The sequence below is a fragment of the Equus asinus genome, chromosome 8 (genome assembly GCF_041296235.1).
Source record: "Equus asinus isolate D_3611 breed Donkey chromosome 8, EquAss-T2T_v2, whole genome shotgun sequence".
In the NCBI taxonomy this organism is placed as follows: domain Eukaryota; kingdom Metazoa; phylum Chordata; class Mammalia; order Perissodactyla; family Equidae; genus Equus; species Equus asinus.
In genome coordinates, this window is record NC_091797.1 from 58254197 (window position 1) to 58281521 (window position 27325).

The window sequence follows — 27325 nt, forward strand, 5'->3', positions numbered from 1 at the left end:
GTGCAGCCATTATGGAAAACATTATGGAGGTTCCTCAAAAAACTAAAAATAGAAATACCATACAGTCCAGCAATTCCACTTCTGGGTGCTTATCCAAAGAAAATGAAAACGCTAATTCAAAAAGATATATGCATTCTCATGTTCACTGCAGCATTATTTACAACAGCCAAGACATGGAAACAACTTAAGTGTCCATCTCTGGATGAATGGATAAAGAAAATGTGGTGCATATATATTTATAGTGGGATATTATTCAGTCATACAAAAATAATGAAATCTTTCCATTTGCAACAACAGGGATGGACCTTATTAAGGGCATATGGTAAGTGAAATAAGTCAGATAGAGAAAGACAAATAGTGTGATCTCACTGTATGTGGAATCTAAAAAGACAAAAAACGAAAAAAACACCAAGCTCATAGATACAGAGAACAGAATGGCGGTTGCCAAAGGTGAGGGGGCGGGGGTGGGGCAAAATGGTTGAAGAGGGTCAAAAGGTACAAACTTCCAGTTATAAAATCAATAGTCATGGGGATGTAATGTACCGCAGGGTGACCATAGTAACAATAATGTATTACATATTTGAAAGTTGCTAAGAGAGTAGATCTTAAAAGTTCTCATCACGACAAAAAAAATTTTAACTATGTATGATGACAGACATTAACTAGACTCATTGTGGTGACCATTTTGCAACAGATACAAATATCGAATCATTACGTTGTGCACCTGAAACTAATATGTTATATGTCAATTATACCTCAAAGAATTTAATGGAAAATGACAAAAAATCTTTAGGAAAAACTTATAGCTCACAACGCTGTACATTGATAAATTAGAAGTTAGTCTTCAGTTCATCCTGTTTCGAAGGATCGTTTTACTGTTTCTGGCTTCTCTACTCCCCTGCTTCCTACAAGATCAGCTTGGGCTGACCATCTCTCTTCTCTCAGCCACTCCATCTGGGTGTCTTCACAGCTTCTTCTTCCTCTGACCCAAGACTAGCCCCTGTTAACTTCTAACCCCTCCTTCACTACTCCCTGCATCTCTGCTTCACTCAGGGATTGACTTCAGGATGTGTCTGTAGTTAGTTCCCAACTGTAGGCTCTCTCCAATCCCACCTGTTTCTCACAGGGCCTCATGGCCCAGGAAGTGTGACTTAACCACATACAAACCCTAATTCTTCCCCAAAACATTTTATTCATTTTGTGGAATGTGGAAATACATGCAATTCTGATGTTTTTCATGAGTAAAGGCAAATCTATACTGTCAGTCCAACTTATACATAATATGATGGAGGAGGTGTTTTTTATGAAGTGATTGATTCTAACAACTTATTTCTCATCCTCATGCATAAAATGGCCTTTTCATGGCTGAGTCTTTGGAAACTATATTTTCAGAGCACTTTAGCATGTATAAAATGTCTTCACATACAACTCAAAGCCAAAAGGAAACCAGCTCAAGACTTCCTTCCTCAGTTCTCTAACATTTTAACTCAGCCCCTACTGGCCATTACCACAGTGTTTTATGTCTTCTCACAAACTTCTTTGCCCCGTCTACTGTTTGTGATAGAGAAAGGTTTCTTGCTTTTGTATATAAATAGGAAATATTATAGTTATCAAGATGGAGACCACAGCAGTCTAGACAAGGCTTGGACCATTTCCACAAGATAAGACCAGTAGACAGAACTGTGGAAAAATTTGCTAAGAAACTCTATTCCTAGTGATTCCCTTCATCTTCAAGGAGCTGAGAGAGAAGGAAGTCCACAGCAAGTACCCTCAGGACTTCAGGAAGAATCTGATGAGGAGGTGGTGTTAGCCTAGAAAATTTTTCAACTGTTCAAAATAAATGGAATAAAGCATTTCATGGCACAAGGAGGATTTATATCCTATGTAGTCAAGACAATGATTTATGAAAATAAAGAACTTGGATTAGAAACCAGAGCTCTCAACTCTTATTACATGGTATCCAAAAGATCAAGCCTTCTGTTTGATCCAATGTTCACATCAAAACCCAACAAAAATTTCCAGTTCAAGGTAGCGACGTAGGAAGATTATGAGCTCACCTCCTCCACAGACACACCAAGTCTACAGCTACATATAGTACAATTTCCTCTGAAAAAAACCCAAAATCTAGCTGAGAGGCTCCTACACATTAAGTGAACAAGAAAATACCCACATCAATGAGAGGCTGAGACACAATCTCATGATAAACCCCACTACTGGCATGGTGACCCACAACTGGGAGGGAACTCAAAACCCTGAGCTTCTCTCTGAGAAGCTAAGGGTTTGAACCTCACATATGGCACCTCCAACTCTTAAGACTCACACCTGACAGAGCAGCCCCCAGAACACCTAGCATTGAAAGCCATCAGGGCTTGAATCCATGAGACCCACAAGGCTATAGTGAATTGAGAAACAATTCTTACAGGGCTGGCACACATGGTCTCACCCATCTGGCCCAGTGTGGAGCCAATCAACTGAAAAGCACCCAGACTTTCTGTGAAGGAGGCTTATCTTAAAGCATCTGCCTGAGGGGCAGGCATCTAATTTAACACACATCTAGGGGCTTCCTGCAATTCTTTCCGGGGTGGAGGCCGCTAGGACCATCTTTGTACTCTCCCACTACGTTGATCCAGCTTACCAGTATCTCCTGGAAAGGAGCTTGTACCCTTGTCCTGCACCCTAATTTTTGTGGCTGCCACTCAGGAGACACCTCAAGATTGCCTGACTCTGGTGGCCAGTGGGGCTTACACTCACAGGTCCCAGAGGACTAGAACCAATGGAGAAGAGTTCTTAACCTGCTACCAGCCCCAAGGCACAGCAGAGAGGCAACAGACTGAGGTGCCCAGTCTTGCTGTGAAAGAGGCCTACTAGCTTATATTCATAGTTGCTGCTGGAGAGGCAGGCTTCCAAGTAAACACACATCTAAGGGCCAACTGTAAACCTCTCCAGAGACCTCAGAAGGCACGCGCTATCTTCATACTCTGTCTGCTGTGCCCCAGAGCACCAATATCTCCCAGAGAAAAGCTTGTACTCACGTCTGGTGCCTCATTTCTACATCTGGTTCCCAGTTTTTATGGCTGCTGCCCAGGAAATGTCCCTTGATTGCCTGGTTCTGGTGGCTAGCATGGCTTGTGTTCCTGTGTCCTATCGAACTGTAAAAACTGGAGAGACAATTCTTGGCCAGCTACCACCCCAAGGCACAGCATAGACAGCAGACTGAAACACATCCCAGTCTTTCTGTGAAAAAGGCCTGTTTGCTTATCTGAGAGCTTTGGCCCAAGGGGCAGGCTTTTGGTTGACATAAGTCTAGAGGCTACTGTGGCACTCTCAAGGACAGAGGCCAGTGGATGCCATCTTTCACTCTCCCTCTGGCACAATACAGCTTGTGGGTATCCCTCAGAAAGGATGTTGTGCCATCATTTGGTGCCCCAATTTTTGTGGCTGCTGCCCAGGGGACATCTCTAGATCACCTGGCTCTGGTGGCCAGCAAGGCTTGTGCTTGCAGTCCCACAGGATTCTACATATTTGCATACTTTAAAAGCTGCTGCCTGAGGGTCTGCCTTCCAACCAGCCTAAATCGAGGCACTGAGATCCTCTCTTTTTGGACACTGATAGGTTTTGGGACACCCTCAACTACTGGGAGCCACTAAAAATAAAATAGGCTGCTTGGACAACCACAAAGGTTTCAGAGACAACCAAGAGCTAGGGCAGGGTTGAATGATAAGGTTTGTATGCTCACAAAGCCACTCCTTCAGACTGGGAGAGGTGGCTGTTGTATTTAATGCATAGAAACAAACAGAGAGAATCAAGGAAAATGAAGAAACACAGAAATATGTTCCAAATGTAAGAACAAGATAAAACTTCAGAAAAAGACCTTAATGAAAAAGAGATAAGTGATTTACCTGATAAAGAGTTCAAAATAACGGCCATAATGATACCCACTGAATTTGGGAGAAGAATAGATGAACATAATGAGAACTTCAACAAAGAGAGAGAAAATAATCAAACAGAAGTCACAGAACTGAAGAATACAATAACTGAACTGAAAAATACACCAAGGGGTTTCAACAGCAGCCTAGATGAAGCAGAAGAAAGGATAAGTGAACTCAAAGACAGGGCAGTGGAACTCACCCAATCAGAGCAGCAAAAAGAAAGAAAGAATGAAAAACAGTGAGGTTAGCTTAAGGGACTTATGAGACAACATCAAGTGGACCCACATTCACATTATAAGGGGTCCCTGAAGGAGAAGAGGGAGAGAAAGGGGAAGAAACCTTACTTGAAGAAATAATGTCTGAAAACTTCCATAACCTGAGGAAGGAAATACACATTCAAATCCAGGAATCTCAGGGAGTTTCAAAAAAGGTGAATCCAAGGCAATCCACACCAAGACACATTATAATTAGTCAAAAGTTAAAGACAAGGAGAGAATCTTAAAAGCAGCGAAAGAAACACTTGTTACATACAAGACAACCCCCATAAGACCACGAGCAGTTTTCTCAGCAGAAACTTTGCAGGCCAAGGGTGTGGTACAATATATTCAAAGAGCTGAAAGAGAAAAACTTCCAATAAAGAACACTCAACCCAGCAAAGCTGTCAGTTCAGAATTGAAGGAGAGAGAGATTTTCCAGATAAGCAAAAGCTAAAGGAGTTCATCACTACATCCTTACGAGAAATGTTAAAGGGATTTCTTTAAGCTGAAATGAAGGGTGCTAATTAGTACAGGAAAACATATGAAAGTATAAATCTCACTGGTAAGGGTAAAAATGCAGTAAAATTCAGAATAATCTAATGCTGTAAAGGTGGTAGGTTAATCACTTAGGAAGTTATTAGGAAGGTTAAAAGACAAAATTAGTAAAAAACTATGCATCTTTGTTAAGGAATGCACAAGATAAAAAGATGTAAATTGTGACATCAAAAACATAAAAGGTGCAGGGGAAGAAAAATTTAGAGCTTTAGAATGCAATCAAATTGTTATCAACTTAAAACAGACTTATAAGCAGAAGTTGTTTTATGCAAGACTCACGCTAATCACAAAGCAAAAACCTATAGTAGATACAAAAAAGATGAAGAGAGAGGAATCTAAGTATACCACTATGGAAAATCGTCAAATCACACAGGCAGAGAGCAAGAGAAGAAGGAAGAGAAGAATTACAAAACAGCTAGAAAATAAATAACAAAATGGTAATAAGTGTATACCTATCAATAATTAGTTTAAACGTAAATGGATTTAATTCTATAATCAAAAGACATAGAGTGGATGAATATATTTTTTTAAAAAAAGTAAACAAGATCCATCTATATGCTGCCTACAAGAGATTCACTTCAGATGTAAGGACATAAACAGACTGAAATTGAAGGGATGGGAAAGATGATCCATGCAATGGAAACCAAAGAAAGTGGAGGTAGCTATACTTATATCAGACAAAACAGACTTTACGACAGTGTAATAAGAGACAAAGAAGATTATCATATAATGCTAAAGGGGTTAATCCAACAAGAGGATAGAAAATGTGTAAATATTTATGTACCTAATGTAGGAGCACCTAAATATATAAGGCAAATATTAACAGACCTAAAGGGAGAAGTAAACAGCAATACAAGCTCACATGGAACATTCTCCAGGACAGATCATATGTTAGGCCACAACATAAGTCTTAACGAATTTAAGAAGACTGATATCAACTATCTTTTACAACCACAATGGAATAAAACCAGTAATCAATTACAAGAAGAAAAGTGCAAAATTCACAAATATGTGGAGATTAAACAACATGCTTTGGAACAACCAATGGACCAAAGAAGAAATCAAAAGAAAAATCAAAAAATACCTTGAGACAAACGAAAATGGGAGTACAACATACCAATTTATGGGATACAGCAAAAGCAATTCTAAAGGGGAAGTTCATAGCAATAAATGCCTGTATCAAAAAACAAAAAAATATTTCAAATAAACTAACTTTTCACCACAAAAACTAGACAAAGAAAGATAAATGAAAAGTTTCTAGACAGAATGAAATAAAGATCAGAGTGGAAGTAAAGGATATAGAGACTAAAAAGAAAATAGAAAAGATTAAACTAAGAGCTAGTTTTTTGAAAAGATAAACAAAATTGACAAAGCTTTAGCTAGACCTACCAGGAAAAGGAGAGAGGTCTCAAATAAATAAAATTAGAAATAAAAGAGGAGACATTATAACTGATACCACACAAAGGATCAAAAGAAATTACTATGAAAAACTATACATCAACAAACTGGACAATGTAGAAGAAATGGATAAATTCCTAAAACATACAAACTATCAAGACTGAATTATCAGGAAATTAGAAAGTCAGAGCAGACCAATTACTAGTAAGGAGACTGAATCAGTAATCAAAAACCTCCCAATAAATAAAAGTCAGCTTCATTGATGAATTCTACCAAACATTCAAAAAAGTAGTAATACCAATACTTTTCAATCTCTTCCAAAAAATAGAAGAGGGCGCAACATTTCCAAACTCATTTTATGAGGCCAGCACCCCCCGGATACAAAAACCAGACAAAGATGCCACAAGAAAAGAAAATGACATGCCAATATCCCTGATGAACATAGATATGAAAACTCTCAACAAAACATTAGTAAACTCAATTCAACAATACATTAAAAGGATCCTACACCATGAACAAGTGGGATTTATTCCTGGGATGCAGGAACACTTCAACATCTGCAAATCAATCAATGTGACAGACCACATTAACAAAATGAAGAATAAAAATCATATGATCATCTCAATAGATACAGAAAAAGCATTTAACAATACTCAACATCCATTTTTGATAATAGTTTGATTTTGATAAATTATTTTGATAAAATAATCCAATTTTGATAATCCATTTTTGGGGATATAGGGAACACATCTCAACATAATAAAGGCCATATATGACAAGCCCACAGCTAAAATCACAGTCAATAATGAAAAACTGAAAGCTTTCTAAGATCAGAAACAAGACAAGGTTGCACACTTCATCACTTTTATTTAACATATTATTGGACGTTTTAGCCAGAGCAATTACACAAGGCAAAGAAATAAAAGTCATCATCAGAAACAAAGAGGTAAAATTGTTACTAGTTGCATAATGTGATACTATATATAGAAAATCCTAAAGATGCCACCAAAAAACTGTTAGAACTAATAGACAAAATCAGTAAAATTGCAGGATGCAAAATCAACATACAGAAATCAGCTGCATTTTTATATATTAATAACACTATCAGGAAGAGAAGTTTGAAAAACAATCTCATTACAATTGCATCAAAAAGAATAAATACCTAGGAATAAATTTAACCAAGGAGGTAAAATACCTGTACACTGAAAACTGTAAGACATTGATGAAAGAAATGGATCGGAAGAATTAACATTGTTAAAATGTCCATACAATTGAAAGCAACCTACAGATTCAATGCAATTCCTACCAAAATTCCAATGGCATTCTTCACAGAAATGAAAACAAACAATCCTGAATTTTGTATGGAACTACAAAAGACTTCAAATAGCCAAAGCAATCTTGAGAAAGAAGAACAAAGCTAGAGGCATGATGCTCCCCGATTTCAAACTACGCTATAAATTTACAGCAATCCAAACAGTATGGTATCAGCATTAAAAATAGGCACACAGACCAATGGAAGTGAACAGAGAGCCCAGAAATAAACCCATGCATATATGGTCAATTCTTTTACGACAAAGGAGCCAAGAATATACAATCAGAAAAGGATTTTATTAAATAATAAATGGTGCTGGAAAAACCGGACAATCATATGCAGAAGAACGAAACTGGACCACTATCTTACATCATATACAAAAATCAACTCAAAACGGATGAAAGACTTGAATGTAAGACCTGAAACCATAAAACTCCTAGAGGAAAACAGGCAGTAAGCTCCCTGACATCAGTCTTGGCAACGATTTTTGGAACGACACCAAAAGCAAAAGATCAAAAGCAAAAATAACAGCGACTACATGCAACTAAATAACTTCTGTGCAGCAAAGGAAACTATCAACAAAGTGAAAAGGCAACCTACCAAATGGGAGAAAATATCTGCAAATCGTGTACCTGCAGCTACTATGGAAAACAGAATGGAGGGTCCTCAAAAAGTTAAAAATAGAACTGCCAACAATCCAGCAATACCACTTGTGGATATTTATGCAAAGAAAATGAAAACACTAATTCAAAAAGATACATGCACCCCTATGTTCATTGCAGCATTATTATTCACAATGGCCAAGATATGGAAGGAATATAAGTGTCTATGAGTAGATCAACAGATAAAGAAGATGTTGTAAAATAAATAAGCTATGAGGATGTAACATACAGCATATTGACTATAGTTAATATACTGCATTGCATATTTGAAAGTTCCTAAGAGTAAATTAGAAGTTCTCATGACAAGAAAAAAAATTATTATGGTGATGGCAGTTAACTAAACTTACTATGGTAATCATTTTGCAATATATACAAATAGTGAATTATTATGTTATACGTCTGAAACCAATATGTTATATGTCAATTATATCTCAATTTTAAAAGCCCAACATGGAAATTTGAGACATGAAAATATAATAAAACAGTTAAATAATCAAAAAGAGTTAAAACCACTACCTGTTTGTCTTCTCCTAATGCTTTAATGGAAGCTTCTGATATGTCGAATTGCAAATCAAAATGGATTTCTATTTTCATTACTTCTTTGTTTCTGATATTAATAGGCTTCAGGTTAATGACGAGCATCTTCATCCTCTCGGTTTCTAGCAAAACATAAAGTACACCAATGCCGACCAACACGCTAAAAAGTTGTATTTAAAAATTTTATAATTTTAAATCATTGAACTTGGATTTTACAACTGTCCAGATTTTTCTACAATGAGAAGTTGAAAAGAAGTAATATTAAAGTTACTTCGAAATTATTTTTATTAGATGCACGTGTTTTTATAGACACGTCCACACAATATGATTAAGTGGTCAATCGTGCAGAAATAGGAAGTAACTTAGCATAGCAATGGAGGTGGATTGAATTTTAGAACACAAAACTACTTTTTAAAGAGCATTTTGTGAATACAAAGCTATCATCTGCAACCGTATTTTACTACCCAATATATTACATACAACATTCATCCTCTCTCTCAGATCTCACTCATTTCTAAAATTAAAATTCACTATTCCAAATATGCAAAATGGAATAATCTGCCTTCACTTGAATAAAGTCTGCTTAAAGGGGAGAAATGGAAACCTCCTTGAGGGAGGTGTTTCTCAGACAACAGTCTCCTTGGGGCCCCTTCCAGGGCATCAGCCCTCTACTGACAAATAAAAATTGGTTTTAGAAGAGAAAATAGCTTAAACCAAAATTCAAAGGGAGTCCAAGAAAAACCCAGAGTAAGTACAAGCTGAGTTGGAAGCAGCAGGAGAGAAAAGAGAATAAAGTCAATAAAAGAGCAGGCAAAGCGAACAGTCACAAATCGATGAGAACGGAAAGAGGGAAAAAGAATGAGACACACCTGGGTCCAAATCTGTGGCTACTGAGTGCTTGAAATATGGCTAATGCAAATCAAGATGTGCCATAAACATAAAATGCACATCATTTCGTGAAGATAGTACAAAAAAGAGAAGGTAAAATATCTCATCAATTTTTTTTACAATAATTACATGTTAATATTTTGAATATACTGGGTTAAACTCATGTTATTAAAATTAGTCCACTTTTAATGTGGCTACTAGAAAATGTTTAATTGACTATGTGGCTCACATTATATTTCTATAGGACAGTGTTGGCTAAAGCAAATCTCTGTAACCCCCCAAAATACTGATCTTTCAGGACATTCAGTCACTGCAAGGAAAGTCTCTGAAACCTTGCAAGAAAAGTAATTTAAACGCTATCTGAAAAAGTAAATAGCTAGTTGGGCTGTGGGCTGCAATGCAAACACACTGTCATGCATTGCAAAATGCTGTTTCAGTCAACAGTGGACCACAGATATGATGGTGGTCCCATAAGATTAGTACCGCAAAGCCTAGGAGTGTAGGAAGCTGTACCATTGTGCAAGTATATCACTGACTAACTGCCCTGGGTAACTCAAAGGAGGTTTTGGAAGCACTGCCATCAACCAATCCAAACCCCATCACAAGAGTGATGCCTGCACAGATGGGCCAAGAAGTGCCCAAGAGCTTACCTCTGCTTTTTTTTTTTTTTTTTTTTTTGCTGAGGAAGATTTGCCATGAGCTATCATCTGTTGCCAATCATCTTCTTTTTGCTTGAGTACGATTCACCCTGAGCTAACAACTCTGTCAGTCTTCCTGTATTTTGAATGTGGGTTGCTCCCTCAGCACAGTGGCCGACGAGTGGTGTAAGTATACACCTGGGAACCGAACCCAGGTTGCTGAAGCAGAGGGCACTGAACTTAACCACTAGGCCATGGCACTGGCTCCTACCTTTGCTTTATTTTAATGTTAAGATCTCCACCCCGGGAGGAGCTTAGGCCTTATTACCATAACATGCGATGCATGTGGAAGCATGTTTTCCAACTAGGCCTGCGCAAGTGAATACCCACCTCTCCCTTTTGAATATTCATTCTCAATCTAAAATAAAATGCCCCTGGTTCTCTCTTGCCCAGGGAGCCACGGCTTTAGAAGGGTTCCCTGTGATCTCTGTATTTGCTGCAAATAAATTTTACTTTGGGTGACAGCTACTTCTGGTGAAGGCTTTGATTTCAACTCACCAAGCAGCAGACCCACTTTGGTTCAGTAACAAGTGCAACCTATGATGTCACACAATGACAAAATCACGTAATGATGCCTTTATCAGAACATATCCCCAGTGCATGACTACATAGCTCAGAAGAAATGCCTGAGGGTTGCACCAAGCACTCAACAGGCTACTAAAACATTGCCAACTCCTGAGCAAGAAGAGCTTTGCATACAAAACTAGTCTTACTTGTAGAGTTTGCTAAAGAATCTTCAGTTTCTTTGGCTATAAAAATAGAAAGTAACATCTACTTCCTCCAGATACTTTGAGGAACTTTATAAATTATAAAGTGTCATGGAAATGTGATATATTAATGAAGTATAGAATATTAACTTTGGCAAGTTGGTTCTTAAAAACTGCTACAGTAGCAAAGTTTGGAGTTCAGGAACTTAAATTACGAAAGGCAATGCGCTAAGAGTACCACAGTCAGAAAATCCATGGAAGTCCTTCTAAAATATTGACTTAGAGTAAATGCCAATGATATTTTATGTATCTTAAATTAATAGTAACAGGTAATCACTATAAAAATGGAGTACTTTTAATTTATACTTACGATTACATTTAGTTTACATTTCTAGTGAGATGTTTATAAACCCCTTTCTTTTACTACAGATGAGAGATAATTCCAACGCAACGTACACCATCTTTCCAATTCTGTGACTATGTAACTGCTATCTCTTGACATATGTGACAACGAGAAATATATATTCGGCCTCTTCCCAGGTTCCTGACAGAGTTCCTAAAACCCTTCTAATTTCCTGAGTGCTAAGGGTGCTAAGAGCATCTTTTTCTTCTACTAATATTTGGGTTTTGACCCCCGTTCCTGACATAAGAGCTTCTAAGACCCTTGGACTCCCCAGAGTAATGAGCGTCTTTTGTACGCTAACGAGAAGACTGTGGCTGGGGGCCCCTAGATAGCTTCAGGATGGGAGCCGGCCCCAGAAAGACTAAGACAGGAGTAGAGGGTTGGAACTTTCAGCTCCACCCCTCAACCTCCAGGGAGGGGAAGGGGCTGGAGATTGAGTTAATAATCCATCATGCCTATGTGACAAAGCCTCCGTAAAAATCCCTAAACTAGCGTTTGGGGAGCTTCCAGGTTGATGAACACATCCTTGTGTCAGGAGGGTGGTGCACTCCAATTTCACAGGACATAAGCTCCTGTGCTCGGGACCCTTCTGGATCTTGCTCTGTGTACCTCTTCATCTGGCTGTTCATCTGTATCCTTTAAAAATAGCCATTAAAATAAACTGGTAACTTGTAAGTGTTTCCCTGAGTTCTGTGAGCCACTCTCACAAATTATCAAACCTGACAAGAAGGTTGTGAGAACCCCGGATTTGTAGCTGGTTGGTCAGACGTACAAGTGGCAACCCGGGACTTGGGATAACTGTCTGAAGCGGGGGCAGTGTTGTGGGCCTGAACCCTCAACCTGTGGAGTCTGCACCAACTCAGGCAGTTACTATCAGAATTGCTTACTGTGAGAGAAAATCCCACACATTTGGCGTCAGAAGTGTTGTGAGCAAAGGAAACAAGTTTTCTTGTACCATCTCTCCCAGTTCTTTCAATTCCCAGCCTCCTCAGATGTCAACAGGTATAGTTCCAAAATCCAGGCTCACTTCTCTGTCTTCCCTTCGTTCTCCCAGAGCTTCACTGCGAAAGTCTCTCTCCCTCTCCCGCCACCTGCTCTACTGCTTAATCTGTCCCTATCCCAAATCTCCCTCTTTTTCTAACTATCCAACAGGAGAAATTCAAAATTCCTGCACCCCAGAACAACTTCTCGCAAGCAACTGAAAAAACTACATACAGAAGATTGTGAAAGATTTTGAAATGGGCCAAAAAATTACTGGGTGCCTGTCTAGGAGCCCCTTCTGGGTTATCTGCACTTTTCATTGTCTTTGAGCTATTTTACAAATCTGTAAGTTGCAGAAAACTAATGATAAAGAAAATGAATCTTCTCCATAGAAATTCAAATGCATTGTGTTTGTGGAATGCAATTGTCTAGTCTTCAATCTATCTGTAAATTCATTTCAGCATGGCTTATACATGTGTGGCTTTTTGAATTCTCCTTTGAACTGGTTATTATATCTTACTGATTTCCTTGTTAATTAATGAATTAAACAATCAACTCACATTTAGTGTTTGTGTGAGGGTCATGATTTCACCTTTTCAAAAATTATCCTTTAACAGAACGCTGAAATTAACTTATGTACATAAGAAATTCTGTCACTGACTGGTCGCCCTGAGCAACTCAAGGATGGGTTTGGAAGCATTTAACTGTTTTTCCAGATTGGTTTTTTCCATTTGTTATGTTAAGGAGGTGCCAACCTCCCAACCTCCACCAACAACCTCCCTGAACCAGACCAAGCCTCCCCACAGAAGCAACGCCTGTGACCTTTGCCTTGTTGTTAATGCTAAGATCTCTACAGGAGGAGTTTAGGCCTTATCACCATAACCTGCAGTGTATGTGGAAGCATGTTTTCCAACTGAGCCAGTGCAAACGAATACCCACCTCTCCCTTTTGAATATTCATTCCCCATCTGAAATAAATGTCCCTGCTTCCCTTTCTTCAGGGACACCATGACTTCGGAAATGATTCTTCATGGTCTCCTATTTGCTGCGAATATACTTTACTTAGTGAGACAACTTCTTCTGATGTAGAGTCTGATTTAACTCGCCAGGAGGTAATCCTACTTTGGTTTCAGTAACAATTCCAGCTGGGGAAACTCAGGGCTGAAGAAGTATTACCTTATCCTAAGTGGTCCCACAGGAGGATCTTCAGTTCGAGTTCAAGCCTAAGAAGGATTTGTTTTCCCCAGGATGTGTATGATAAGAATCGTGTTATGGATCATGTTTCACTTTTCACCCTGGCTTTCAGGAAGCTCAGCACCAAATTAGAATTCCCATGGTGGCATTTTAGATTAGCCTTCATGATAGACATTTTTATTCTTGTCTGTGGTTCCAATTTCCCAATTTTATGATTTTGGTATAAATATGCAAGCTGACCTAAATCCTTTGTGGAAAGAAGTATAATATTCATATAACTACATAATATTTAGCTTTAAATCTTTAGTAAACCCAATTACTTAAAAATGTTGTGTAAACCAAGTTACTTTCAAAAACATCCCTTTATTTTTTAAAGACCCAGTTGAGGAATCCTGATCAAGTATGATTGAGGCTGAAAATCTCAACTGAACTAACCAGTTACTTGTATCCACCCAGAAAAGATCACTCTGATTTCGTGCCCCTCAGCTCTGTCTATACCAAGCTGAAAAGACAGGTGAGTGATGGAGGTTTAAGATGGAGAAATCAGAGGGACAATATTTAAACAGAGCTGGTACATACCCACATAAACTCATTGATTATTACTATAAATCTGTGGGAGACAGAGGGCAGGTACTATCACCATTTTTTTAAATTGTGGTACAAAACATAACATTTACAGTGTTAACCATTTTTAAGTGTACAGTTCAGTAGCGTCAAATATATTTACATTGTTATACAACAGCTCTCCAGAACTTTCTCATCTTGCAAACCTGAAACTCTGTACCCATTAAACAACAACTCCCCATTTTCCCCTCCCCACAGGCCCTGGTAATCATCCTTCTACTTTGTCTCTATTTGAATACCTCATATAAGTGGAATCGTACAGTATTTGTCTTTTGTAACGAAAATATTTCACTTAGCATAATGTCCTCAAGGTTCACCCATGATGTAGCATGTGTCAGAATTTCTTTCCTTTTTAAAGCTAAATAATATTCCACTGTATGTACATACCACATTTTGTTATCTACCCATCCATCAGTGCACACTTCAGTTGCTTCCACCTCTTGGCTATTGTGAATAATGCTGCAATGAACATGGATGTTCTCTCTTCAAATCTTTTTCCAAGTCCTGCTTTCAATTCTTCTGGATATGTATATCCAGAAGTGAAAGTGCTAGATCATATGATAACTCTACTTTTAATTTTTATGAGGAACTAAACCATTTTTACAATGAGAAAACCAGGCAAGTAACTGAACCCCAAAGTCACGGAGCAGAGGAATCACCAGTCCAGCACCCTTGCATCCTGGTCCTGAGCACTGCGCTCCTTCCACCACACTACACTGCCTCCATTCTATCTCAAGGCATGATCAAAGTCTGCTCTAGAATTGACTAAACATATACCACAACTACAAACAGAAATGATACTCAGAACTAAATGTGGGGTAGTTTAGGATTACCGTCTTACCTATTATGCTGAAATTAATCACTGCGTCCTTCGAAAGTATTACTGAGTCCCACAGAGCGCTCTTGGAAAACAATAAGCGAAACTGATGAGCACATAACACATACGTGCATAGGAACAATCGCTAAGCTCTTAAGCTTAAACATGAATCAGACGTGATTACCTCAGTATTGTCTATATAAAAAGTTACACTCTGACTTCCTAGGTTGAAATCAATCCAAAATTTCTCTAATTTTTCATCTGCTGGTTTTCTCATCTGTAAGATACAATTTCAACATAAATTATACACATAAGTATCATGTTAAGAGGTCAGATGAAAGTTATTCCATAAAAACAGAACTCCTGCTTTTCCCAGAACAAGACTACCCTAATGTTATAGGGTCTCTCAGTATTGCCTTATTCATTTCTGCAAAACAAGAGGAAGGTCTCAATCTTATAAAACTAAGCTATTTCTAGAAAAAAAAAAAGACCTTGCTATCCTTAGCTATTTAATAGATGTTCAAATATGTCAGATGACTCTATCTACACAAACTTTGTTTTTCTGGTGAGAATCACAGAGAAAACAGTTCTATGTTGAAGAAATAACAATATACACTGTATATGGATACCTGTAGTGAAGGAGGTATTATGAAATATAAGTGGTGATTTGCCATCTAACTTATCTGTTAGAACAGAGCTAAGAGTTGAAGATTTCAAATTACTTTCATTTTAATTATTATAAATATATGCTTATAGTTTAAAAAAAGAGATTCAAACAGTATGGTGTTTATAAAAACAGTAAATATCTCTTTCTCTGCCTCCCAACTTCCCACAGGAATTTTTCCATAGGTACCATCAATAAAGCTTTTGTTTCCTCCTAGATGTATTATAGACATTTATCAAGAAGTACATATAAAAAATTTTTAGTCCTCAATAATGGAGAAAACACTAGACTTACTATTCTACCATCTGTTTTTCCAATAAATAGTATTTTATGGACATCTTTCCACCACACATGCCTACTTTTAAATAGCTATAGAGTTGAATGAAGGTTTTAACCCACAATGCATGTTACTGGAAGCCAGTGTAAGGGCCCTGATTGAGCTGATGGAAGTTCAGAAGTCCTCGAAAGTAGAGCCAAGCAGCAATCAGACTCCTCAGACAACCAGAAGGAAAAATAGATAGAACTGAGATACAGGAATCAAGCCATCCAAATCAGTTCTAGAGAGAAGGAACTTGTAGTGTAGTCGTGAGTTGAAGGTTCAGCTCACAGAGGCCAAGAAGGGGGCTCTGAACCCTAAACAAAGAAATGGTTAATTAGGACATTCTGAAATCAGATCCAGGAAACCCCAACAGAGTGAAGGTTCAGAGGCCTCTGAAGGTTTTACCCAAAAGTTGACATTCTATAAGCTTGGGGCACTTTTATAGAAAGAATTTTGTTCCTCTAAAAACAAAAGAAGGGAATGAAAAGAGGTGGCTCAATTTTGGACCTTAAAATACAAGGTAGAATGATCTATAGAAAGGAGAGTGGTCCCACTTGTTGCGGATAGAGTAGGAACCATCCACTGTATACAAAGAAGCACAAGCACCCTTTTCCCTCTGTATCTGGGTATGAATAACGTTACCCATTAATAGAGCAAAATAAGGCAAGGTTCCTGTAATTCATGAACACAGTATAAACCCTAAAATCCCTTTATCTACTAGCAACAGTAGGACCCCTAAACTTACTGGTAATGCATCCCAGTAATGGTATGAGAGAAGACAGGAGAAAGGGACAAGAAGCTTCCAAGTTGGGGCCTCTAGGAAATGTAAGCTTCCTTTTTTTAAAAAGCCCTTCTGAGTAGCAAGAGCAGTTTATCCTAAGTAAACCTAACTATGGATTTCATTATATCCCACCCTCACGGACCCCAAGAGAGACAAACATACCTCATTCCCATCAGCAAAAGCAGCCATACATGGAAACGAATAGACCCTGCAAAACACCTCACAATTAAAAAGTAAAATAAAATATGGATGGACCCCAAACACAACCTACAGATGTTCTACAAGCAAGCATGTGGAACTAGGGTACGCCATTATGTCTCTTTGTACAAAGTATGGAAGGGGATTTCAAACCTGCGAATGAAGATTATAACTAGATTTCAAATCTCCATCCCAATGAAAAGAATGAAGTTAGCAAATACTTTCTCATCAAGGACTCAACTGTCTATAGTATGCCTATCCCCAGTGACCTCAAGTCTATCAGAAATCACTCTTCATAAAACCTCCCCAGAGGACACAATGTTAGAAATATTGCAAACCATAAATAAATATGCTAAAAGACTGATAGAGATAATTTTTAAACACACACAAATGAATCACTGGGTAGAATGTGTCTAATCTTCTGAGATTTCTACTCAATGAACAACTCAGTAATGCTCAGTAAATTATGCATCCTATATTCTCTCCTAAAATAACTAAAACAGATCCTATACGTATATTTTTAGTATTAGACATTTTCAGAATACAATTAGCCAATACAATAATTCTCAGAGAAACACCTTACCTTCTTTGGTCACCAAGTCTGTTGTTTAGATGATTGAGAAATTGTCTACTGTCCTTCAAAGCAAATAATGCAAACATTTTAATAAAAAGTCAAATATCTTAGTTAAATGCTCCCCTTACCAGCATGTAGAGACCAGTGATTGCTTCTAAATTTCCAGGATCCAGTAAAATCTCAAGGCTTCACAAGGATTCATTATTGTATGTTAACTAAAACAATATTTTGTGTCACAAAGAGGAGGCTCCAGACATATGTTCTAGAAGGAATCCCCCAGCCAGGAGATTTTCAGCTGAGAAATGCTTAAGTCTCCAAAAGTGATACGTGAAATCATGTTTCACTGGGTTGGAAGAGTAAGCAAGAGAAATCCATATTACTGATGACCTAGACCACAATATTTGACTAGCCCATTGGGCGTCCATCTCCTAACATCTGCCCAGAACAACACAATCACAAACTCATAAAACTCATCAACTTTGGGCTTATCCAGCTGTATTATCCACGGCCAATTCCTTATCTGTAATTCTCCATCCTACTCCTTCTTGGGTTCTCTCTCTTGGTATATGTCCTGAGAATAAAGCACATTTTTAGGGTTCTCGTAACCAACAGCTATTAGGAAAGTAAATTTGTTGCCTGCAAAATTCTAAAGCCAAAGAGACACTGATCCAGGCTTTTGTTACTTTTGTCAGCAAGGGCTGATTACTGGAATCAGTCCTCACATCAGAGTCTATATTCAGCACTAAACAGACAACAGTAAATGCAAACCTTCATCTAAAAGCAGTCCAGTTAAGAAGCTGACGGCTCTGGGGTGGGGAGGATGATTTGAAAAACAAGATAATTACTTTTCTCCTATTTTCACCAAACTTCCCTGCAGATGAGGAAATGACACAGAGGAGAAAGAAAACTAACATCTGAATGTCCGTAACATCCCAGATACTTTCAGTTTCTCTCACTTAATTCTCCAAAGTTTTTATTATTATTTTGGTGAAGAAGATTGACCCTGAGCTAATATCTCTTGCCAATCTTTTCTTGCTTGAGGAAGATTGGCCCTGAGCTAACATATGTGCCAATCTTCCTCTATTTTGTATGTAGGATGCCACCTCAGCATGGATTGATGAGTGGTGTGTAGGTCTGTGCCCGGGATCCAAACCCACGAACCCCTGGCCACCGAAGCAGAGCGTGCAAACTTAATGACGACATCACTGGGCCAGACCCTAATTCTCCAAATTCTGAGGTGGGTTTTATTCCCATTTTACAGATGGGGACACCAGGGCTTTGTAAGTCAACTGCCTTGCCAAAATGCATACATCATGTTGGTCAGGGAGATGGGACTCAAACCCGGGGCTCACCATCTTTCCATTTAGACCAAACTGAATCCTGGCTACCGCAGATCTGGCAACGGACTCAAAGTCAAATATAGTACATTTACTAACATATTTAAAGGTTCGGATTTAATAAAATCCTAGCTGCACAGCAGTTTTCACCCGAAAGTCTTTGTTCAACATGAGCACTGTCGTTAAGGATTTTACCTTTTCCCAAGTGTCTAACCCTCATTTTAAGAACTTTTTCAAAGAGGAAAAACATTTTAGCTATTTTAGGATGAAGGTAGGTATGCAATAAAGCCATAAGCTATCTTCGTGCTGCTTGAGGACACAATCACAATCACATGAGCCCAGATCGCATGGAAGACACTGGAAATTACTGTCCCTTCAAACTGTGGTGGCTGGCTCACAGCACAGCCACCTCATAACACTCCTCGGTCATTAGAGCGTACCATCCCGTCATCACCCCAGCTGCTCCCTGCAAGGCTGAAATGTACTTTCTTTTCTTCTCCAACTCTTCCCACCCTTCAAGGGTTGTTGAAAATTGCTCCCCCTCCCATGACATTTTCTCTGACTGGATCCATCAAATTTACATACAGGTAACTTCTAAGTTACCTATAAAGTCCTATCTGTAACCCCATATTTGACCAACAAATCTTCTGTTCATATTGTCCTCAATTGCTTCAAACATGTGGGAAACAGGAAGTTTAAGAATGGCAACTTAATCACATTTAAGGAAAAATTCCTCTCCAACACAGGAAAGTACTGAGAGGTTGCTTAATAAGTATGGATTACATGGAATTTTGATGACTAGGAATCTCACCGTCTCAAATTCTCGATCCTTAATTTCTTTGAAAGCTTCAGCAATGACATCATCTTCAAACCACTGATGGACAAGGTCAACCCTTGACTTCTTCGTTGTCAGTCTACACAACGCTTCAGAGAGAGCAACCTGCTGGTCATAATCTAGAGATGAATAATTAGATAGACATGGATAATTCTGGGCACAAAGCAAAAGAAAAAATGAGTTCAAAACTAACACTTGTTCTAAGAAATTCCATCTTAGAAGACTAGCATTGTGTCTTATAAGCAGTAAGATGTGTCCCAGAGTAATGATATTCATTTAAATTCAATATTTGAGAAATATTAGGAGAAAATCTAAATAGGTCAGCATATAACAATTTTTTAAAAAATAAGTGTTTCTGTATTTTATGTTTTAGATGTATTAAAGCATTCATCAAAAGTAGTCCAAACAGCCTTAAAAAAATATTTCCACTGCAAAGATTAAATTCCAAGATAAATTGTGGTATTTCACAGCATATAAACAAAACTACATATATTAACGTGTTTAAATCTCAAGTAATTTTAAAGGTAAAATGCAAGTTGCAACTGGATATGTACAATAGGATGAAATTTATAGAATACTTTTAAAATTGCAAAACAGTATTACATGTCACTTACGAAGACAGAGAAAAAGTAGAAAAATATACTTAGGAATGAAAAAAAAATCCAAGTCAAGGATTCCCTCTACCAATGGAAAGGGGATGGGATCAAGGACATGGACACAGAGGTTTTACTTGCAACTCTGATTTATTTTCAAGAAGATTGAAAGCAAATATGGCAAAATATAAAATTTGACTAAGCTGGTTGGCAAATGAGTATTCATTAATTATTCTGTATTGTTTTCAGCATGCTAAAATCTCTCATAATAAATTAAAAATAAAATCCTAATTCCTATTTTCAACTTGGCCATAATTAATTCCCCATACTTCCAACATGCTCATAAAACCCCCATGTCCAATATTTAATATTCTAATACCGAAAAATTTTAAACACTTCTTACCACCCACAGTCAAGATTGTCCTTGCAAGATCCTTCCTGAAACATTTAGGTAAATTACATTTTACTGAAATGAACATGAACAGTCAAAACTTTATTATTTTGGCATTAAAATTTAAAACCAAGATGTGTATGTTTGAAATTATTTATTTGAAATTCAGCATCAGAATTTCCTCCATGTCAAGAATAAATTTTTATGGAAAAATTTTCTCAAGTTTATATATTAATGACTTAAGTGTCCTTTTATTTTTTTTTAAGAAACTAGAGCTACCATATATTCTAAGATTCTATTTCTCTTTCTGTAAAGTGAATTCAATTTGCTGATCTCTGAGGATTCATGATATGCTAAGATTGTGGAATTTGACATCTGGAAGAAATGATAAGGGGTGCTGTGGCTCTCTCCTAGGAGCTTTTTGAGCGGATTTCAAAAACTGATTAAGTTACAGACATAATGAGATTAAGTTCTCACATTATTGTAGCTAACAGACTCCCTTATTGTATCAGCATTTAACTGAAATTGTTACATGACAAGTGTGATGTTGATTTTAACGTCTAAAGTAACCCCCATTCGAAAGAACAGATTTGTTAAGAAATCTTGTGATTCAGTTTCTCATAATAAGCAGATTAATTTGTTACTATTAAATTGAAGGCTTAAAACATCACGACTAAGAGTTCTGCCTTATTTTATGCTTGCAGATTTTGCATCTGACTTGAAATCCAGAATATTCCAGACTTTCTAGAACATACAAACAGTAAGATAAGACCATAGGATTGGTTTGCAAATTTAGGAGAAAACATCAGGTCAGCTGCTCTCCAAGTCTACATACACCGCTAAGAGTAATGGCTGCACTAACATATTCAATAAATATTTTTGGGGAAAAATCCAGTGGAAAAACCGCATCCTGCAAAGACTAGTTCAATGGACAAATATGCTAGCAATGAGCTCCAGGCTCAGAGACCACCTCTTTCAGGCCTACACTATCGCAAACTCGGTAGCCTTTCTCTCATCAGTCATGGCAGCGTATCACACGGATGACGGTCCGTCCCCGTGAGGTCATCGATGCTGGTTAGTGGTTAGAACATAGTCACATATTTGGGTTCAAATTTCAAAACAGGGTGCTGGTTTTTCTCTTTCCATGGTCACACATGACAACCTTACCTCCAAATTTCAATGTCCCCAGAACTACATAGTTGTGTCCAGGTCACCATAAAACAAAAAAGTCCATCACTCGAAAAGCAGTACAAACTCCGTGCTCTATTGGTATAGCTAACAGTGGGTAACCTTGGAGCATTTGCTCTCTACTAGGTAATGTGCTGATCACCTTCAATGGACTGCTTGATTCAACCTGTATAATAACTCAGTCAGGTACTGTTGGCTGCATTTTACACGTGAGCAAACTCAGGTAGGTACAGTGAGGTTAAGACCGTGCTCTAAATGATGCAAGTAGCTTAAGTGGCAAAACCAGGATTTGAAGCCGAGTAGTCTGGCTCCAGGCTCTGTACCCTTGACATTCTCCCATGAGTTACTAATTTAGTTCACACTCGCAGTGAAAAAATAACCTATAGCCTGAGAAAGCATTTCACCTCACAAATGTGATTTGAACAAAGAAGAAAACCACATACTACTAAAAAAGAGGTTAGCAGAGTCTAGCTTTTTTCCTCAGTCCTTCTTCACGGCTTGACAAAGCGCCTGATCCATAGTAGGTGCACAAAGTATTTACTGAAGGAGGGAAGGAAGTAATCAGGCCTAAGGAGAACAAAGATTGAGGTCGTACAGTCTGGAGAGGTTTTGCCCTCACATCCTCACATAATCGAGTACAAGATCACTTACATAAGAAGACACGGGCCTTCTGACAAGGAGAGTTGTTTTCTCTCTTCCCGAGGCACAGCCTGCAAAATGAAGTTCAAAGTCTTCAAAGCCTTTTTGGAGTCAGAGAGGCATTCATGAGGAAGAAACAAAACAGAGACCTATGCACAACTTTCTCCAAGGTTCCAGAGCAACTGTTATCTGTTTTGTTATTTGCACCTTACCTCCCGTTGAATCAAATGATTTACAGTCTTTTCTGTCACCAGAGATCCTAAGGGAAATATGAAGGAATCCAGCATCTGAATTTTCCCTGAAAGTATAATTTTAAAAGAATCAAATTGATGCTCAAAAGAATAAGTAAATGACTGCTACACAGCCGGATGAGGCAAAGACTGAAAAAGCCAGGGCAGCAGTGAACATTGCAGAAATTATATATCTGGACAAGGGACAAATGAGAGCCTGCTTCAAGTTCTAGATACCTCAGGCCACACAGACCTGCACTGCATAGATACCACTGAGGAAATCAGCAGCAGCATATGCAGGCGTGGCTGTATGTGACGATCACATCTCAAGCAAAGCTTCTTTTTTGTCCAGACTGAGCAACTGCAAAGGACAGCTCCTACACACAGTTTCCCATTGTTTCTATGAGTTTCTTACAATTGTGTATTTTATAAAAATAAAATTTTAGGGGCTGGCCACGTGGCGCAGCAGTTAAGTGCACACATTCCACTTCAGTGGCCCGGGGTTCGCCGGTTCAGATCCCAGGTGCGGATATGGCACCACTCAGCAAGCCATGCTGTGGTAGGCATCCCACATATAAAGTAGAGGAAGATGGGAACAGATGTTAGCTCAGGGCTAGTCTTCCTCAGCAAAAAGAGGAGGATTGGCAGCAGATGTTAGCTCAGGGCTGATCTTCCTCAAAAAATAAAAAAATAATAAAAAATAAATAAATAAAAATTTTAGGGGCCGGCCCTGTGACCAAGTGGTTAAGTTCAAGTGCTCCACTTCAGTGGCCCACAGTTTCACCGGTTCAGATCCTGGGCACAGACATGGCATTGCTCATCAGGCCATGCTGAGGTGGCATCCCACATGCCACAACTAGAAAGACCCACAACTAAAATATACAACTAGGTGCTGGGGGGATTTGGGGAGAAAAAGCAAAAAAAAAAAAAAAAAGAAGAAGATTGGCAACAGTTAGCTCAGGTGCCAATCTTTAAAAACAAAATAAAAAATAAAAATTTTATAAGTTCTTATGCTAACAGAAGCAGGAATTTTCTTAATAAAGTTTGGGTCTTTATTAAATAGCATAATCATAGAAACTTCAACAGCTGCATATATGTCAGTACATAGTAAAAAACAAGGTACGTGGTAGTACTTTATGCTTATTAAACAATAAACTATCCTTTATGACTTCATTTACGCATGTTAAGATATGAAATGCCAGTGGTAGTGTACACTGCAAAAACTCATGAGGAGGTCCTGGCACTATTTTGATAGGTTCAGACGTGCAGTTTTGATATGCAAGTTTTTAAATCACATATTGCATACTTTTTAACCCTCATATAACTCATGAAATTGTAGGAACCCAAACCAGGAAGTAGAAATAAAAAACATCCCTCTTCAGCCCAAAAAGCCATACTTATACTGCAGATGATCTCTGGAAACCAGAAATTTGACTAGGGGCTGTACCAACAACTTGCCTGCCAGCTTAAAACTTAAGAGAAAGAGTCTAACAGGGTCTAGGTGTTCCACATGGAAGCAGGGGACCCTAGAGACACTTACATACCCTGTTAATTAGCAAACAGATGACATTCAATCTTTTCTTTAAAGAGCAGTAAAGAGAAACTAACAAATACAGCCCTATGAAAAAAGAGAGGAGTATTGTAAGTCAAGAGGTAGCAGAAAAGCGACTTTTAAGAAATGCTTACTTCAAGAAACTTAAAAATTTAGGAATCTGCTTGTCTCAAAGTTCAAAAGAACATAAATTCTATGAAACAAAAATTAGATTTCCAAGAGAAGGCAACAGTCTAAGATGAACATAGAGAACAGAGAAATAAAAGAAATACGTAATATGAAAATCAAAGCCATTTTAGATACTTCAATCTGAGGGAATTTAATACAGGGAATTAGTCATAAATACATAGGTGGCCGCTACTACCCCACTTCCTCCCCAGGAAGTCACAGGAAGGAAGTGGTATTACCAGATCTGAGGAATCAAGGTCACCTGACAAAATGTACAACCACAAATAGGCTTGAGCCACAGGGACTGTGCAGTCACTCTCAGAGATGGTACCTCAGCAGAAGGAAGGGGGAGAAATGTCTTCTCTGCTCCCTCCTACCTCCAATTTCCTGCCATTGGCTAAACCTAGCAGGAAGCCAGTTGCTAAGAAAGCCTAGAGAAGAAAGTTCTGTGCATTACAAAGTAGAGAGAGAGAGAGAGAGAGGCGGGGGAATGAATCTGAGAGCAGAGGCAGATCACCACCCACAGGTTTCAAGGAAGCAAAGATGTAAGAGCAGAATTGAAGTCTGTACTGGAAGCAATGAGAACAGAATTATTTAAAGCAATGTCTTCCAAGAAAGACTTAAAAACTCTCAAAATGCACGGGAAAAAATGAGTGAGAGAAAGATGCATATGAAGACCATAAAGATGCAATGGATGCATAATAGATAAACTCTTTCTATTCTGTTCTCTTTGTAAGATTAACTATAATGGACTTTTTGGTGCATTGCATTCATGCTTTTCCCGCTTCTCTGTTATGTAGCAGTAATGCTATTGGGTGGGACTGGTTAGCTCCAGGGGTGGACCCTGATTGGCTTAAAACATGCAGGGGCATCCCATTCATCTTTCCATAATGATTGGTTCATTTAGGGGAGGCATCCAATCAGAGCAAAGCTAGGGCTTTTGTATGATCATTGTGGAAAGCGAACATTTCACCCCAAGATGTGAACCAGGAAGCACAAAGCTCTGTTGCTGCCGCCATCTTGGAATCATCAAGGGAGACCAACTTGCGAGTGAAGACAAGTCTGAGGAAGGCAGCACTGAAAGAATTAGAGAGCACGGAGCATGGTTGTGACCAAAGAGCTCCTGAAACTTTCTGTCCCTGGACTTTTTAGTTCGTTGAGCCGATAAGTCATCTTTATCATTTTAGCCTGTTTGAAGTAGATATTCTGTTACATATGCCAAAAACACTTTAACTCAGTGGTTTTCAACTAGAGATGATTTTTGCCCCTGCCCCCCTATTCCCCACTCCCTACCCCAGGGAGCAGTTAGCAATGTCTGGAGATGTTTCTGGTTGTCACAACTGGGGAAGTGGGAGGGACTATATTGGCATATAGTAACCAGAAGCTACGAGTGCTGCTAGACATCCCATAGTGTACAGCACAGCCCCCTAAAACAAAGATTTATCCGTCAATAATGCCATAGTTGAACAACCCTGCTCTAACTGACAAAATTATCAAAGAAAAAAATTTCCTGAGCTGAATTAAGGTTTGATTTCAAAATAGCGCTTCAAAAACCACATAAAGCAAACGCGTGTGCACATGCTCACGACACTTAATATTAGAAGGCAATGAAACAGAGTAAAGTGAGAGTTACATTGTATAAAAGCCACAAAGACATTCTTAAATGATAAAAAGCTCTGACCATGACCCAGCCTCATACTCTAATAACGCTCTTGAAAATAGATTATAGCAGATGGAGATGAAGCAGAATAAAGGACGCAAGAATGAGGACATTGTGGTATAAACAGGTTGGTAGTGAGCCCTAAATAAATGTTGGAAATAAGACTGCAACACAAGCCAAACAGCAAATCTATTTACAAAGATACGTAACAGGGCCCTAAAATTTACCCAGGTTAAAGAAGTCTGGGTAGAAGATAGAGGAGGAATAAAAACATGCCATATTCCTTGTCCTATATAAAGAAGAAATAGGTGCTGCCATTTTCATGTTGATCATTAAATTAAGAGTAACTAGCAGTAGAATAAAACTAGGACATGAGCCATTCAACTCACTACAAAGGAGGAAATTGTGAAAGAAAATCAAATCCACCCAGCAAAGCACAAAGCAAAAGAATCCTACAAATGGAGCACATACAGTAAGATGGCAAATCTTGGCCCAAAAGGGAGGAATAATTCTATCAGTGGCAGGAGGATGTGGGAAGGAGGTCAGAGAAAACATCCTCGCACTTGAGAGAGAGGTTAAACTTCAGCTCTGTAGAGCCTGGGCTTATCAACACCCGTGCAAAACGACTGTCAGAGGACACATGTGAAAACTTGACACTTGCAAAGAGGCCAGTCCCCCCGAGGTGGTCAGAGTGCGCTCCAAGCATAAGTCGTCATTGCTATGAGCTAAATTCTGCCCCCCGCCCCCCAGATAAATATGTTGACGCCCTAACCTCCCTGTGATGGTACTTGAAATGGGCTCCTTTGGGGAGGTAAGCAGGGTTAGATGAGGTCATGAGGGAGGGGTCTTCATGATGAGATTAGTGCCTTTATAGGACAAGACCCTAGAGAGCTGGCTCCCTCTCCGTCATGTGAGGACACCGGGAGAAGGGAGCCATCTGCAAGTCAGAGAGCTCTCACCAGAACCCCACGTGCTGGCACCCTGGTCTCAGACTTCCAGCCTCCGGGACTGTGAGGAAGTAAATTTCTGTTGTTTAAGCCCCCCAGCCCATGGTATTTTGTGATGGCAGCCCGAGCCAATAGAGTCATCTGGAGCAGCGTTTCCTCCATTCCGAGCAATGGAGTTATTACAAGGATTATGCGGATCTGTACGTGGACCAAACAACAACTGTGGACTGATTAGATCTCTCCCATATGTAATTTTTTTCAAATATGCAGTGTATATATACAGTTGTA

General features: G+C 38.7%; 1 protein-coding gene across 1 annotated transcript in view; it reads right to left on the bottom strand.

Annotated features, from left to right (window-relative positions):
- SYCP2L (synaptonemal complex protein 2 like) overlaps positions 1–27325 on the bottom strand; it is a 102989-nt gene that overhangs the window by 68245 nt on the left and 7419 nt on the right. Inside the window, 9 exon segments of the mRNA XM_070516800.1 lie at positions 8630–8772; positions 14986–15046; positions 15146–15238; positions 16888–16933; positions 17507–17559; positions 19646–19788; positions 20666–20700; positions 22493–22581; positions 22693–22778. Of these exon segments, the coding sequence (XP_070372901.1) occupies positions 8630–8772; positions 14986–15046; positions 15146–15238; positions 16888–16933; positions 17507–17559; positions 19646–19788; positions 20666–20700; positions 22493–22581; positions 22693–22778 (749 nt within the window).